Source organism: Desmodus rotundus, chromosome 5 (genome assembly GCF_022682495.2).
Source record: "Desmodus rotundus isolate HL8 chromosome 5, HLdesRot8A.1, whole genome shotgun sequence".
NCBI lineage: Eukaryota > Metazoa > Chordata > Mammalia > Chiroptera > Phyllostomidae > Desmodus > Desmodus rotundus.
Window position 1 is genome coordinate 74,094,375 of NC_071391.1, and position 15,241 is coordinate 74,109,615.

Below are 15,241 nucleotides of genomic sequence, written 5' to 3' on the forward strand. Positions count from 1 at the left end.
TCATTGCTCTGTAAAGGTAGGAATCATGTTTGTCTTACTACTTATCTCTTAACAGAGTACAGTGTTTAAATACAGGTGTGTGTTAAGTGTTTAATGAATGAATGTCTGAATTATATGTCTATTAAACAATTGGAAATATGAGACTAAACAGGAGCTTGGGAGACTTGCCCAGAGATAGATAGTGAGAGGAATTTGGGTATATAAATAGTTGATATTTAAACCACAGACTTAAGACTAAATAATTCAAGAGGAGTGTTTAGAATTAAGGAATTACAGTCTGAACTTGAACCCAGGGAAAATAAACATATAAAGGATAAACAGAAAACTGAAAAGAAGTAGTGGTTATAGCTTGAAGAGTATAGTCATATAGAACCGAGGGAAAAAGCTTCAATAAAGAGCTGCACACACACAAAATGACTACAAAAATGATTTGGACTTGATAATCAGGGCAGTATTTTTGTTCTGAAATAAGGGTATTAGACTAGTTGTTTCCGAAGATAGAAGAGAATGTAAGAGAGATGGTAAGAAGATAATGTAAGAAATGTGATAATGAAAGAGGAGAGGCACAAGAAATAACTTGAGTCTAGGGAAGCTAAGCTCTTCAGCTGGGCATGTGACAGGGAGGATACTTGATGGAACAGTTAGTTCCCAGAGGAATTGAGAGGGAAAAAGATAAGTAGAATAGTGAACAGATTTTTCTTGCAATAGGAACACTGCTATAGATAAATTTTAGGGAACTATATGGGATTTTTGTTTTCTAATTAAAATTTGGTTAACTTTTATTTTAAGAGTTGGGGCTTTTGGCAGTATTAATAAATCTATGTTCTTTCTCAAAGAAAGTTTTGAGATTATTTTCTTGGAAATTTTATGTAATTTTAATCTTTACCTGAAGATATTTTTTCATTGATTTGAGAGAGGAAGGGTGAGAAAGAGTGAGAGAGAGAGAGAGAGAGAGAGAGAGAATGAACTATCGATGTGAGAGAAAAAGATCAATTGACTCCCGCACACGCCCCAAACAGGGTATGAACCCACAACTCAGGCACATGCCGTGACCGGGAATCAAACTTGCAGCCACCTTTTGGTGGACAGGATGATGCCTCAACCAATTGAGCCACACTGGTCTGGGTTTATGTTATTTTTAATTTATAAATTTTATATAGAGATTCTGGAGAAAGAGAAGGAAAACGGGACAGATTAGAAGGGGACAAATAGGAGAAATGAAGGAAGTGATTTTGGGGGGGTAAGAGAAATAGGATGCAAAGATAAAATAGGGATCCCATCAGTTTGTTTTCAGGTAGAATTTGATACAGCAGTTTGACTTCCTGATTTAACTAATCGTATTGATCTTCCAAGGCAAACTTTAACATAATTTATCATTGCTTTTGTGCAGATGATCTTATTTGAACTAATTAATTTGAAAATAATTTAATGAGAAATATATTTTATTGATTCTTCCATTACAGATAACTCATAAAACAATATCTTTTATTTCCACAGACAGTTTCTATGTTACATGGGGTGCCCGTCATGGCTCAGGAATAAGGGCAGCTCCAGGACAGCCACTGCCTCCACATGGAAAACCACTTGGAAAACTAAATTCTGTAGATTTTAAGGATGTTATTAAAAAGGTACAATGTGGTCAAGAATTTGGATTGGGATTTGGTTATTATTAGAGTCAATTTTGAAAATATTTAGTATAAGCTTTTTGACAGCATGGAACACAAGATTGTAGAATAGACAAAGCTGGTTATTTTGGAATTCAGTTCATTGCGGCAGATCTAATTAGATGCACATGTCCCTACACAGATATATGTAAAATTGGCAAGATACTTGATATCAGAAATATTAATAAGGCTTAATATTAATTGGGAAATCATCTTAGAGCATTGATGTCAACTTTAGTGACTTATAAGAACCAGAAAATATACTGATTCCTGGGTCCCATCCTGAGGAAGTCAGATTCAGTAAATGGGCCCCAAAGTACCCGAATTTCTAACAGTTTCTCAGATGATGTTGATGCTGCTGGGTCACTGAAACTTTGAGTAGCATTGCCCTAGACAATTTTTTAAGTTTAATTATAATAAAGAATAAGAAACAGTATTATATATGATTTCTTTAAAAATTAATATTTATATTGAAAGTTAGTATGGATTGTATATCGAGACAAGTTTTTTATAGTCTGTTAAATTGATTAATTTGCCCAGGGTGGATATTGCCAAATTTGGGAATGTGCAAAGGTAAGTATATGAAGTCTGGTTGTTCTCTCTCTCTTCCTTCTCTCTATCACTTAGTTCCTGGCAGGGCATACTACCTGTGTGTGGGCTTTTGATTCATGTCCAAGCAGTGCAGAAGAGCAAGAATTCACAAAATATTTTCTAGGTACTGGTTTCTAGAGTTTTAGGATTGTTATGTATAGTCTGTGCACACTGATTTGATTTGTAACAACTGGTAAAATTTGAGGGCTTTTGAAGTTTCTAAAATTAATATGGTATCTAATACTGCTTTTTACCAGTTATAGTAATTGTGTAACTGATTATTGTGGACCCTTGGACTTGTTTGATATCATACATGTTTTCTGTATAAAGTGCCATAAAGTTTGAATATTGGATAGATAAAATGTAGAGTGTGATTTTACATGTAGTCACTTAACCCCGTTTCTAGAGTGCATCTAAAGCAAATATCTTAATCTAGATATTAACATTTTTATTATGTAACTGTGGCTTATATTGATTATAAAATATTCTTTGTGATTTTTTAAAAGGGCCTTATTCATTATGGACGAGATAACCAGAATTTAGATATTTTACTCTTTCAAGAAGTTCTGGAGTACATGTCCAGGATAGACAGAGTGCTGAGTTTTCCTGGAGGTTCCCTTCTATTAGCAGGACGCAGTGGGGTGGGCCGTCGGACCGTCACCTCCCTAGTCGGCCACATGCACGGAGCAGCGCTCTTCTCCCCGAAGATCTCCAGAGGGTATGAGCTGAAGCAGTTCAAAACTGATCTCAAACATGTGAGTCACAGTCTTTTTCTTCATTTGGTTTTAAGTCACAGTTACGTACTATTCTAAAAACCTTTAAAGATCTTTAGGTATCTGGTATACAATATAGTCTTTATTTTAATTTTGATGATTATTTTCCCATGATTATCAGAAAATCATGTCATTTTGTACAGATAGGAAAAAGATTCCATTAGGATTTTAAACTCTCAGTTACCCCAGAATGGAATGTTTGATGAACATGGAAGAAGCAAAAGGAAGTTTATCTGGGACATATGTAGATAAGTGTAACAATGATTGTCTAGTTTTGTTTCACTGTGTCCTAGCCATAAAATAATCAAAATTTCCCCCAATAGTATGTGGTCATTATGAACTGGATTTACTTTACAAACTGTAATGCTAATATTGAATTTCTAATTTTGATTACTGAAATACAAATAAAGAAAGAAATAATGCAACTTAGTTTACATACAGAGTGAAAGTGAGCTGTTCCAAAATATATTTTCTTATTGTGCAGGTGCTGCATCTCGCAGGTATTGAAGCACAACAGATAATTTTACTTCTTGAGGATCACCAGTTTGTACATCCTGCATTTTTAGAGATGATAAATAGTCTTTTGTCTTCAGGCAAGTGAATGGTTTCTAATCATAGAAAACAAGGTTATAGTGTAAACATTATGCAAGTAAAAAAGTTTTTGTGTAAAATTACATTTCAGAGAACTTTTAGCATAGTTTTTCTTAAGGTGACATGGGGTTAAACATTCTCAGAACAAGAGCATTGAGAAATTTGTTTCTATAAAACCAAAGGATTAAAGAATTGTGTAAAATAACTACTAATAGTGAACACTGGTGAGTAGACTGAAAAATCAGCCCTATCATTAGTTTTTGATGGGACTGTGATCTGGTATAACCCTTTGGGAATATTACCAACCAGCACTTACTTAAAAAAATGTGCTGTACCTTTTGACATAGCAATTATATTATCTGTAGAAATTTAACTTATAGAAATGAAAGGAGTATTATGTAAGGAAATAATATAATTTACAATAAAACATTTGTAGAACCTCGCTGTCCATCATTAGTAGAATGGTGGAATAATTATGGTATGATCTTAAAATGGACATGAATGCAGGTATCATCCAGAAAATATGAGATCTTGTTTTTGTCAAATCATGGTATACTCCTGTTGTCTCTGGAACCACCCGACCTTTTTGGTGGTTTGCTGGGCAGCATACCTGCAATTTCTTGTATTTTTCCTTTTCTGAAGAATTTATGAAATTTATTAGAATCTCTTTGTAACAAGTAATCACTGTTAATAGAATTGGTATGTGGTAGCTGCTTAGTTTTAAACTTGGACCAAGAATATTTTGTTATTTAAATACAAAATAAACCTGTTAAATGCTATTTTCAACTGTATTGGTTCTTCTGTTGTGGGGCCCCCAGGACAAAATTACATTTTTTACATATCTCAATTTTTTAATATTTTTATTTATTGAGTTTTAGAGGTGGGGGGGAGAGAGAGACAGAGAAAGACACACAGAGAGAGAGACATCAGTTTGGTTTGTTGTCCTACCTATTCTTGCATTCATTGGTGGATTCCTGAATGTGCCCTGACCGGGGATTGAACCCACATTAGTGTATTGGGATGATGCTCCAACCAACTTGACTTGGTTATTTTATTTAATTTTTTAAAATATTTTATTTATTTATTTTTAGAGAGTGGGGGAGGGAGGAAGAAAGAGAGAGAGAAACATTGATGTGAGAGAGAAACATTGAGGGGCCGCTTCTCATACATGTCCTGAATGGGGATTGAACCCACAGCCTAGGTAGGTACCCTGATAGGGAATCGAATTGGTGACCTTTTGGTTTGCAGGACGACTCCCAACCAACTGAGCTACACCAGCCAGGGCTTAGTCAATTATTAATAAAGACTGTTTTGTATCATTCCAGGTAGGCTGTAGATAAAATCATCTTTAGAATTTTAAAAGCTTTGGTTGAAAAAAACATTTAATTTCTAATATGAACTATCTATACTCTAGTGTCCTAATGAGATGTATAGATCAGGACTCTAGTTAGACACATGGTAGGCCAATTTCTGTTAAAAGAGTTGAGCGGTAATGGCAAGTGAAAGTGGTAGGTCTTGAACCAGCCTGAAGTGCTTGTGGTCTTTTTAGAGAATAACCTGTTTATTTTTAAGGTGCCTGTTCTTCGCCTTGCATATTGCTGAAGTTGTCACTAGATGGAGACCTTGTTCATTTTGGGTGAAGTGAAATAGTAGCCCAGCTTTACAGTCTTTTTCTTTGCGAGAGCAAATACCCAGATAAGCATTAACCCAGTAATTATTGTATATCAGGATAAATTGTTCTTTACCAAGAGATAACTGCAAAAATCATGAGTAAAGTTATATTTTGGTAAATTTAAGTTTTGCCAACATTTTTGGAGAACACACACACACTCACAAATGTATTTATTTTTTAGAGAGAGTGAAAGGGAGGGAGAAAGGGAGAGAAACATTAATCAGTTGTCTCTCACACGCCCCCAACCAGGAACCTGGCGTGCAATCCAGGCATGTGCCCTGACTGGGAATCATTTCCTATCATGTATAGTATATTAGTAGAGCCAGCTTTTTTTTGCTAAACTTGAGGAATCAAAAGGTATCTTTGTATGGCTGCAATTTAGAGAAAGACACAGAGCAGCTATGTGTGCGTATGTGTTTGATTATGTACAAGCTTGGGGAACAGTGAGTGGTCTGATACTCTGAGTTGAGCCTAAAGAAAAGTAGAAATCAAACTACGGTGAGCCCTACATGAATGCAGTGACTTGGATGTATAGCAAAAGAATTTTCACTTAGTCTTACAGTTTCTTATGAAGTATAAATATATCGGTTTAACGAATTTTTATTTTTATCTGTTGCGTGCCAGACCCAGTGCTAAATCCTGGATTTACAGAGGTGAACAACATATGGTTCAGGCCCTCTATCAAATGCTTATAGTCTTAACTTTGATTTGCCTTTCAACATTCTGTTGCCTAGTAGCAGTTCACAGATTAGGTCTTCTGATATCTAGTATAAGTTTACTCATCCGTCTATTCACTAATTTATTTATTTATCTAACAAGTGCTTGTTTGCCTGGAAAATCTTGGCTAAGATTTTCCTAGGGTTAATATTGAACATGATCAAATATTTGTCTTTTGGGAATTCAGAATCTAGTTGGAAGGCAAGAGAAGTAATTCATTCATTATTCAATGATGTGATAAATGCTAGACAGTGATATATTTGGATATTATGTGAAATAGAAAAGAGTCCATTACCTAGCATATGGGTAGTTAGGAGGGCTCATGGGAATAGCAGTTGGCAAAGTAGTATCTTGAAAGATAAATGTTAATTTTGGGGGAACATAAGGGGCAGGGGAAGACTGTGGGTTCATATTGCAGAAAGGGAGTATTTCATTATATTTATGGTACACAAAGAAGTTCATTGAGGCGAGAACTCAAGGTCTTGTCGGGGAGGGTTGAAGAAAAACCTTGAAAGGCAGATAAAAGGATAGATTATGAATTGTCTTGAATGGCTTACCTAGGAGTTTGAATGTTATTACACAAAGGGAACAGATGCAGATTTGTGAATAATATTGAGGTGATAAGGTTTGTATAACTTTAGAAACAAAGATTGAATAAGGGCAGATTATATAATACAAAAATAGAAAAAGCTTTGTGTGTGTAAAATGTATTTTGAATTAGTGTAATGCAACTAAAATTCAAAAGCAATGTAATGTTCTTCGGTAGGTGAAGTTCCTGGACTCTATACTCTGGAAGAATTAGAGCCCTTGCTGTTGCCTCTTAAAGATCAGGCTTCACAGGATGGATTTTTGGGACCAATTTTCAATTACTTCACATATAGTAAGTGACATAATTTATTAATCAATTCAAACTCTGGTTCATGCGACATAAATATTATTTAATTTACCTTATTTTCTATAGATTGCAAAGATATCTTAAATTTTGGGTCCAGGTGGTAATTAATTTATACTTTTTTTATTTGGTGGAGCTTTTAGAAAATAACACTATGTAGCCTAAAGGCTAACCTATAATAAAATCATGTTAGCAAAATCTTAGCAAAAGGAAAGGATGAAAGTAATGGCAATGTTCTTTGAAATATTTACTTTACTGCCTTTGTTTTTATGTGGTAAAATTACTGTTTATGCCTCCTAAGAGAATTAATGAACTATTTAGTTTGTGCCAGACTGTACATTTTTTAAAACTAAATACCCTGTTATTATTACAGGCACCATTTTTTAAAAATATATTTTTTATCCTCACCCAAGAACAGTTTATTAAATTATTTTTAGAGAGAGAGGAAAAGAGAGAGAAGCATTGATGTGAGAGCATTGATCAGTTGCCTCCCATACATGCGCAGACCAGAGCGCCCGAACTTGGGATCAAACCCACAACCTGGGTGTGTTCTCTGACCAGAAATTGAACCCGCAACCGTTCAATTATGGGATGGCGCACTATCGGGGGGGGCTTTAACACAGCCCCCTGGTCCGCCATGGATGAAGAAAAAGTCTACCAAGACATGATCTGCTTGGGGAGGAAAGGTGGCTGCTTCTCTCAAAGGAGAAGGGCCCAGAGCCTCTCTCTACAGGGGCTTTTATTAGGTTCATTCGCATAGGAATACGATAAAGCTCATCAATCATTGTCAGCTAGTAAGGGTTAAACAATACATGATTTACAGAGAACTCTGAGGGCTTATTCTGAGTTACGGCCAATTAGTTAGAGGGCCATAAAACTTTAGGCGCCAGACTCATCTCAGGTCTGGACCCTTATCTCTTAAACTGAGGGTACAAATTAAGTAGGTTTCACAGGAATGTATGTATTTTTCTTAGGCCTGATTCCCCAGGGAATCTGCCCCTCCCAGCACAGGACTGCACTGCCCTCTGTTATTGCTTCAGGCTTAAGTCAGGCAAGGGAAGTAAGGCAGCCAAGAGATTAGGAGACTTCTTGCAGACAGAATGAGGACTCAGGCTATTTCAAAGCCGAGGGGCGAGGGTCCATCACCCCCTTTTTCCACAGCCCCCCGAGTCCTTCCCTGCGAGTTTATTCCTGGTGACCAGAGCCTGTCTTAGGTTGATCCTCCCTTGAGGATTCTTACCCATCATTGGCTAACTGGCCAAGCTCAGGGCCAAGCAGGGTGAAGTGGGCAGAGGTAGCACACCTGCCAGGGAGATAAGCTTTGTCTCCTTAGTGGCTTATGGTTCCAACTCTGACTCAGCCTTAACCATGGGGGGTTACAGCCTCTGAAACCAGGCAGGGTGGTTCCCAACAGTGCACCAATCAACTGAGCCATACTCGCTAGGGTATATGAACAGTTTTATGTGTACTCCAGATATCTAAAATTGGATAAGTAAAAAATAAGGCAATAATATCACCCAGACTTTACTGTTAAATTTATCTTCTTTATTTTTTGAAAGGAATACTTATTATTGGTGAAATAGAGAAAGTTACTAAAGAGCTACCCTTCCTTCCCTCTCTTTCAAGTTTACAAGGAAGTTCTACCACATCTCTAAGAAACATTATCCCAATGCTATAATTTTTTAAAGTATATTTTATTGATTATGCTATTATAATTTTTCCAATTTTTCCCCTTTAACTCCCCTCCACCCTGCAATCCCCAACCCTCCAGCATTCCCCCCTTAGTTCATGTCCATGGGTTGTACATACAAGTTCTTTGAATTCTCTGTTTCCTATACCATTTTTGACCTCTCCCTGTCTATTTTATGCCTACTAATTATGCTTCTTCTTCCCTGTACTTTTTCCCCACTATTTCTTCCTTCCCCCTCCCCACTGAAAACCCTCCATGTGATGTCCATTTCTCTGATTCTGCTCCTGTTCTAGTTGTTTCCTTAGTATTTGTTTTTGTTTTTCTTTTTTTTTCTTAGGTTCATTTGTTGATAGTTGTTTGTTGTCATTTTACTATTCATAGTTTTTGATCTTTTTCAATTTCTTAAATAAGTCCCTTGAACATTTCATATAATACGGGCTTGGTGATGATGAACTCCTTTAACTTGACCTTATCTGGGAAGCACTTGATTTGCTCTTCCACTCTAAATGATAGCTTTGCTGGATAGAGTAATCTTGGATGTAGGTCCTTGCCTTTCGTGACTTGGAATACTTCTTTCTAGCCCCTTCTTGCCTGCAATGTTTCTTTTGAGAAATCAGCTGATGGTCTAATGGGGACTCCTTTGTAGGTAACTGTCTCCTTTTCTCTTGATGTTTTTAAGATTCTTTCTTTATCTTTAATCTTGAGTAACTTAATGATAATATGCTGTGGTGTGTTCCTCTTTAGGTCCAACTTCTTTGGGACTCTCTGGGCTTTCTGGGCTTCCTGGAAATCTATTTCCTTCAGCGGATTGGGGAAGTTTTCCTTTATTATTTTTTCAAATAAGTTTTCAATTTCTTGCTGCTGTTCTTCTCCTTCAGGAACCCCTATAATTTGGATGTTGGAACGTTTAAAGTTGTCCCAGAGGTTCCTCAGCCTCTCCTCCTTTTTTTGAATTCTTGTTTCTTCATTCTGTTCTGGTTGTGTGTTTATGTCTTCCTTTTGTTCCAAATTGTTGATTTGAGTCCTGGTTTACTTCCTATCAATGTTGGTTTCCTGAATTTTTTGCTTTATTTCACTTTGGGTATCTTTCATTTGTTCTTTCATTTTGTGACCAAGCTCAATCAGTTCTGTGAGCATTTTGATTACCAGTGCTTTGAATTCTCCATCAAATAGGTTAGCTATCTCCTCATTACTTAGCTCTCTTTCTGGAGTTTTGCTCTGTTCTTTCATTTGGGCCATATTTCTTTGTCATGGCACACCTGTTAAGTTGTAAGGGGGTGGGGCCTTAGGTATTCACCAGGGAAGGGCAACCCTCCTTGCCGAGCTGCACTGTGGCACTATCTGTGGGGGAAGGGCCAGAGAGGGAGCAATACAGCTTGCCTGCTTGGCTCTAGCCCCACTTTCCAACGAATTCTGGTATTCTTGTGTGTGACTTGGAGTTTCTCCCACCATGGCAACCCCCACCATAGTCCACCGTCAGCTCTGAGTCACAGTTTCTCCTTCAGCCAGCCCCGCCTGCCTGATCCACTGCCTTGCAGTGGGTTCTCTCTGTCTGCCTGTCTTACCAGTGTGGTTGGTCTGGTTGACTGTTTCTTTAATTCCTTGGTTGTCAGAGTTCCATGCAGTTTGATTTCCTGGCACTTCTGGTTGTTTATTGATTTTACATTGGTTGTTATCCTCCTTTTGGTTGTGCAAGGAAGTGAAGGGTTTCTACCAACACCTCCATCTTGGCCAGAACTCTGATGCTACAATATTTTCAACTGTTTCAGAACATAGAAAATGTATTAAAGTTTCCAAATTCCTTTTTTGAAGGGAAAATAACATTGATCTTGAAACAAGGAAAGTAATATTTCTCTTAAAAGAAAACCAGATACCAATTTTGCTTGTGAATATTGAAACAAAAGTCCTTGAAAGAAAAATTAAATAGAATCCAGTATCATATTTGAAAAATAACATACAAAACATCAATATATTATACATATGTATTCTCTTCATGAATATCAAGTAGTGTTTTTCAAATGTGATACACAAATATTTTAACCAAAATAAAAATAATGTAATACTGTTTCATAGCTTGCTCTTTGTAATAAATAACTCCTACTCTTCTATTCCAGAAAATTTTAATCTTGTGAAATGAGATCATATGTAGGTTTCCCCAATTATTACTGCTGTAATATTACATAATTATAATTTTCTTATATAATTTTTAGGAATTCAACAAAACTTGCATATTGTCTTAATAATGGATTCTGCAAATTTAAACTTCATAATAAACTGTGAGAGTAATCCAGCATTGCATAAGAAATGCCAGGTGTTGTGGATGGAGAGTTGGTCAGATAACAGTATGAAGAAAGTAAGTTTAACATTTGAATATAGAAATTGAAAAATAAACACATTTTTTGAACTTACTGATTTTCTTTGTTTCAATTTCTTTAATTCTTTTTTATGTACTATTTTATTTTATTTTACTTTTATTGTTGACACTATTACACATGTCCCCCCACTCCCCTCTACCCATTCCCCCACCTTCACCACATTGTTGTCTGTGTCCATGGACTTTGCATATATGCGTATATGTTTTTTGCCTAATCTCTTCCAGTACCCTCTCTCCAGTATCTGTCAGTCTGTTCCATTTATCTATGCCTCTGGTCCTGTTTTGTTCATCAGTTTACTTTGTTTATTAGATTCCACATATGAAGTTATATGATTTTCACAACTTCGCTTTGGTATTTGATATAATAATTTTCTTAATTATGGCACTGAACATTTTTTGTATGTTTGAAGATAACTCTATTTATTTCATATTCTTGTGTGATATTATAGTGTAGTTATTCTAGATTGCATCTAGAATTTTAGGTTGAAGATTACACTCTTAAAGACCATAGAGATATTTATTGTACTTTAAAAAATATATACATTTCACTAACCTGTCAAGGTTAGCTTATAATAAAAACATCACAATAATAATTTTAGCATATTTTTAAGTTAAAATATTTATCTTTAAAAAAATCTGTCATTACTATGCTATGGTTTGTAAATATGAAATGCCAGACAATCAAGATGAAAGATTGAGAAGACTGGATGTATGAATCTGGAGTTCAGGGGAAAGGTCAGGCATCCATACAGATAAAAAGTTTGGAATTATCAAGTCTGATAATATTACTACATAGTGACAGTCTTTAAATATCAAGTCTGATAATATCACTACATAGTGATAGTCTTTAAATATCACTAAAAGTGATATTTAAAGCTATGAGACTGAATGATGTCACCAAAGGACTGAATGTTGACAAAAGAGGGAATAGATCCGAAGATTGAACCCTGGGGCAGTTTAACCTTAAGAAGTTGAAATGAAAGTGAGGAACCCACAAAAACATTGAGAAGGAGCTGTTAGAGAATAGGAGGAAAACCAGGATAGTGTGAAGACAAGCAAAGCTTAGGAGTGAAGGGAAGACATTCGAAGCCTAAAGTATAAATTTAAAATATTCTCACAGAAGCTTAAGTGTTTTGTTAGAAATTAGTAAAAGTGTTTGAGAAAAAAAATTCTCTGCTTGAGAATCATGGCACTTTCAAACCCTCCATTAGTTAAGGTATCTTTTATTCAATCTGAGAAATTTCAGAAAATGATCTTTTTTACCTAATTACCTGGGTTTCTTGTGCTTTCCTTGCTATTAACGTTAACCGTATTAGGTGATAAAAGTTGAAGCTTTTTGGCTTTATTTTATTTTATTTTTCATTTTTAAACATTTTATTTATCTATTTCTAGAGAGATGAGAGGGAAGGGAGAGAGGGAAAAACATCTATGTGTGAGAGATACATCGACCACTTGCCTGTCGCATGCCCCCAACTGGGATCTTGGCCTGCAACCCAGGCATGTGCCCTGACTGGGAACAGAAATGCCGGTGCTCAATCCACTGAGCCACACCAGCCAGGGCTTGGCTTTATTTTAAAAATTCATAGTTCTATTACTTCATTTTCTTTCTGGGAAACTAAGAGTTTTTGTATATTTTAAAATAGTAATCCTATGAGATTATCATATTTTCTATCATAATATGTTTGAGACTTTATTTTCTTATTTGTAATAGTGGCAAAAACCTAGTTATAGCTAGACAGTAGTTTTTATAATTATCAATTATGAAATTGTTTTCCTTTACTTATACTTATTTCTTATTTGAGAAAGCTAAGAATCTTTACTATCCCTTTATGCCATGAAGGTATTTTGTTAATTTTATGCAAATATTTTAATCATTGTGTGATTTTAAATGGCATTTGTGATTATTTTATAATTTAATCTAAATTGTAATTTCCTTCATTTCAAAGTCTAATTATCTTTTAAGCAAGATATTGGAACTTTTTCCTAAATGTCATTAATTTACAATCAATTCATGTTAATATTTGTCCAAATCTTGTCTAGGAAATAATGTCTTTTAAATGTGGGTATATTGATTTTTTTTCTTTTAGTCTGGAAAGAATCCTAGAAAAAAAATGCAATTACTACTTTGTGTGGGTGTATGTGGTAAAGATTTTTAATCTTTGATATTGCATTTACGTAAACTTTTTTATACTAATTGAGATTTTAAAGAATTGCTCTTCATTTCTTAGATACCTGAAATGTTATTCAGTGAAACAGGTAGTGGAGAAAAATATGGTGACAAAAAAAGAAAAGAAGAAAAGAAAAAATATTCAGGTAATTTTGATGAAATTGATTTAAACTGATTTTTCTGTGTGAAATGGTCATCTAATGTTACAGAGCCATTAAAGATTCACAATTATTATTAATTTGAATAATAAAAAACTAACAAAGTTATATCTTTTGATGAAAACTAAACTTTAAAGCCCTCTTTATTTTAACTAAATGTTTATATCATTTCATGTAAGACCCAACAGAATATCTATTGTTTGAATTTAAGAAATTAATAATTATACAGGTTCTGGCACAAATAATACCATTTTTTATTACAAAATCTTTTATTATAAAATCATAAGCTTGTAATTCTGTAACATAATAATATTACATCCAATCATACCATATGACATTTTAGGTATGTTCAAATTAAAACTGTAAATTATTATACCTATATTGTTACCCTACCAACCACACTGAAGCAGGTGTTGCTTGTACTGAATCCTTTATATTTGACCCTGAAGAGCCTTCTTATATCATTTAGGGGTCTTTGGCTAATAACCTACAATTTTTATATTATTTTATTACCTATATATGTCATTATACTCAATTTATACCTGAAAAAGTCTTATGATACTTTTTGAGTATGGGCATATATTTTCTTAAGTATAATATTCTCATTATGTTCTCCAGTTCCAAACTAATTTTCAATGTGATACTTATATTTCTTTTTACCATGTAGTCATTCACTTATTTATATAACCATCTAATCATCAAATACTTACTGAACATGTTTCATTTTGCTACTAAACTAGATACTAGAGATGACTTTGGAGCTCATAGTCTACTGATAGCAAGAATTATGTTATATAAAAACATAAAACTGATATACCAAGATAAGTGATGATAGGAGATTTTATGAAGTACTATGGAAAGTGAAACCTCTAACTGGCACATATTGTAGGAGTGGAATATTACCCAGACAGGCAGTTTGGGGAAGAGCTTCCTTTTTAGAGTGACTAGCATGGAAAAGGCTTGGAGAAATAAAACAGGAACTTTTATAGAACTATAAATAGCCCAGTCAGTTGAAACATAGGATGTATAGATAGTAGAGTACTAGATGAAGAGGGAAAGTAGCAGAGTCAGGTAATAAAGAGCCTTCCATGTCATACTAAGTTATTTGAATTCTGCCTCGTGTGTGATATGGAGTAATAAAGAGATTTTATGATATTTTTAAACTATATTTTATTGTTTATGCTATTATAGTTGCCCCAATTTCTCCCCCTTTACACTCCTCCACCCAGCTCCCCCACTCCCTCTCAGGCCATCACCACCCTCCCGTCCATTCTGTAGGTTATACATGTATATTCTTTGGCTAATCTCTTCACTTCTTTCAACCAGTCTTCTCCTACCTCCTCTCCTCTTACAGCTGTCAGTCTGTTCCTTGTTTCTATGCCTCTGATTGTGTTTTACTTGTTAGTTTATTTTGTTCATTAGATTTCACATATACATGAGATCACATGTCAGTCTTTTTTCATACTGGCTTATTTCACTTAGCATAATAGTCTCCAGTTCCATTCATGCTGTCACAAAAGGCAAGAGGTCCTTTTTACTGCTGCATAGTATTCCATTGTGTAAATGTACCATAGCTTTTTTATCCACTCATTTTCTGATGGGCAGTTAGGCTGCTTCCAGATCTTGGCTATGGTAAATAACACTTCTATAACATAGGAGTGCATATATTCTTTTGAATTGGTGTTTTGGAATTCTTAGTATATATTCCCAGAAGTGGGATTGCTTGGTCAAAAGGCGGTTCCATTTTTAATTTTTTGAGGAAACTCCATACAGTGGCTGTGTCAGTCTGCCTTTTCAACCAACAGTGCACTAGGGTGCTCCTTTCTCCACATCCTTGCCAGTACTTGTTTATTGATTTATTGATAATAGTAGTTCTGGCAGGTATGAGTTCATATCTCATTGAGGTTTTCACTTGCATCTCTCTGATGGTTAGAGATGTTGAGCATTTTTTC

General features: G+C 35.1%; 1 protein-coding gene across 3 annotated transcripts in view; it reads left to right on the forward strand.

Annotated features, from left to right (window-relative positions):
• The window catches only part of DYNC2H1 (dynein cytoplasmic 2 heavy chain 1), a 320,982-nt gene that overhangs the window by 89,237 nt on the left and 216,504 nt on the right, over positions 1–15,241 (forward strand). For all 3 annotated transcript variants that reach the window (XM_045204038.2, XM_053924343.1, XM_053924344.1), the window contains exons 48-53: positions 1,498–1,628; positions 2,762–3,010; positions 3,513–3,621; positions 6,775–6,888; positions 10,801–10,943; positions 13,193–13,277. In XM_045204038.2, coding sequence (XP_045059973.2) covers positions 1,498–1,628; positions 2,762–3,010; positions 3,513–3,621; positions 6,775–6,888; positions 10,801–10,943; positions 13,193–13,277 — 831 coding nt within the window. The remainder of the gene's footprint in view (positions 1–1,497; positions 1,629–2,761; positions 3,011–3,512; positions 3,622–6,774; positions 6,889–10,800; positions 10,944–13,192; positions 13,278–15,241) is intronic.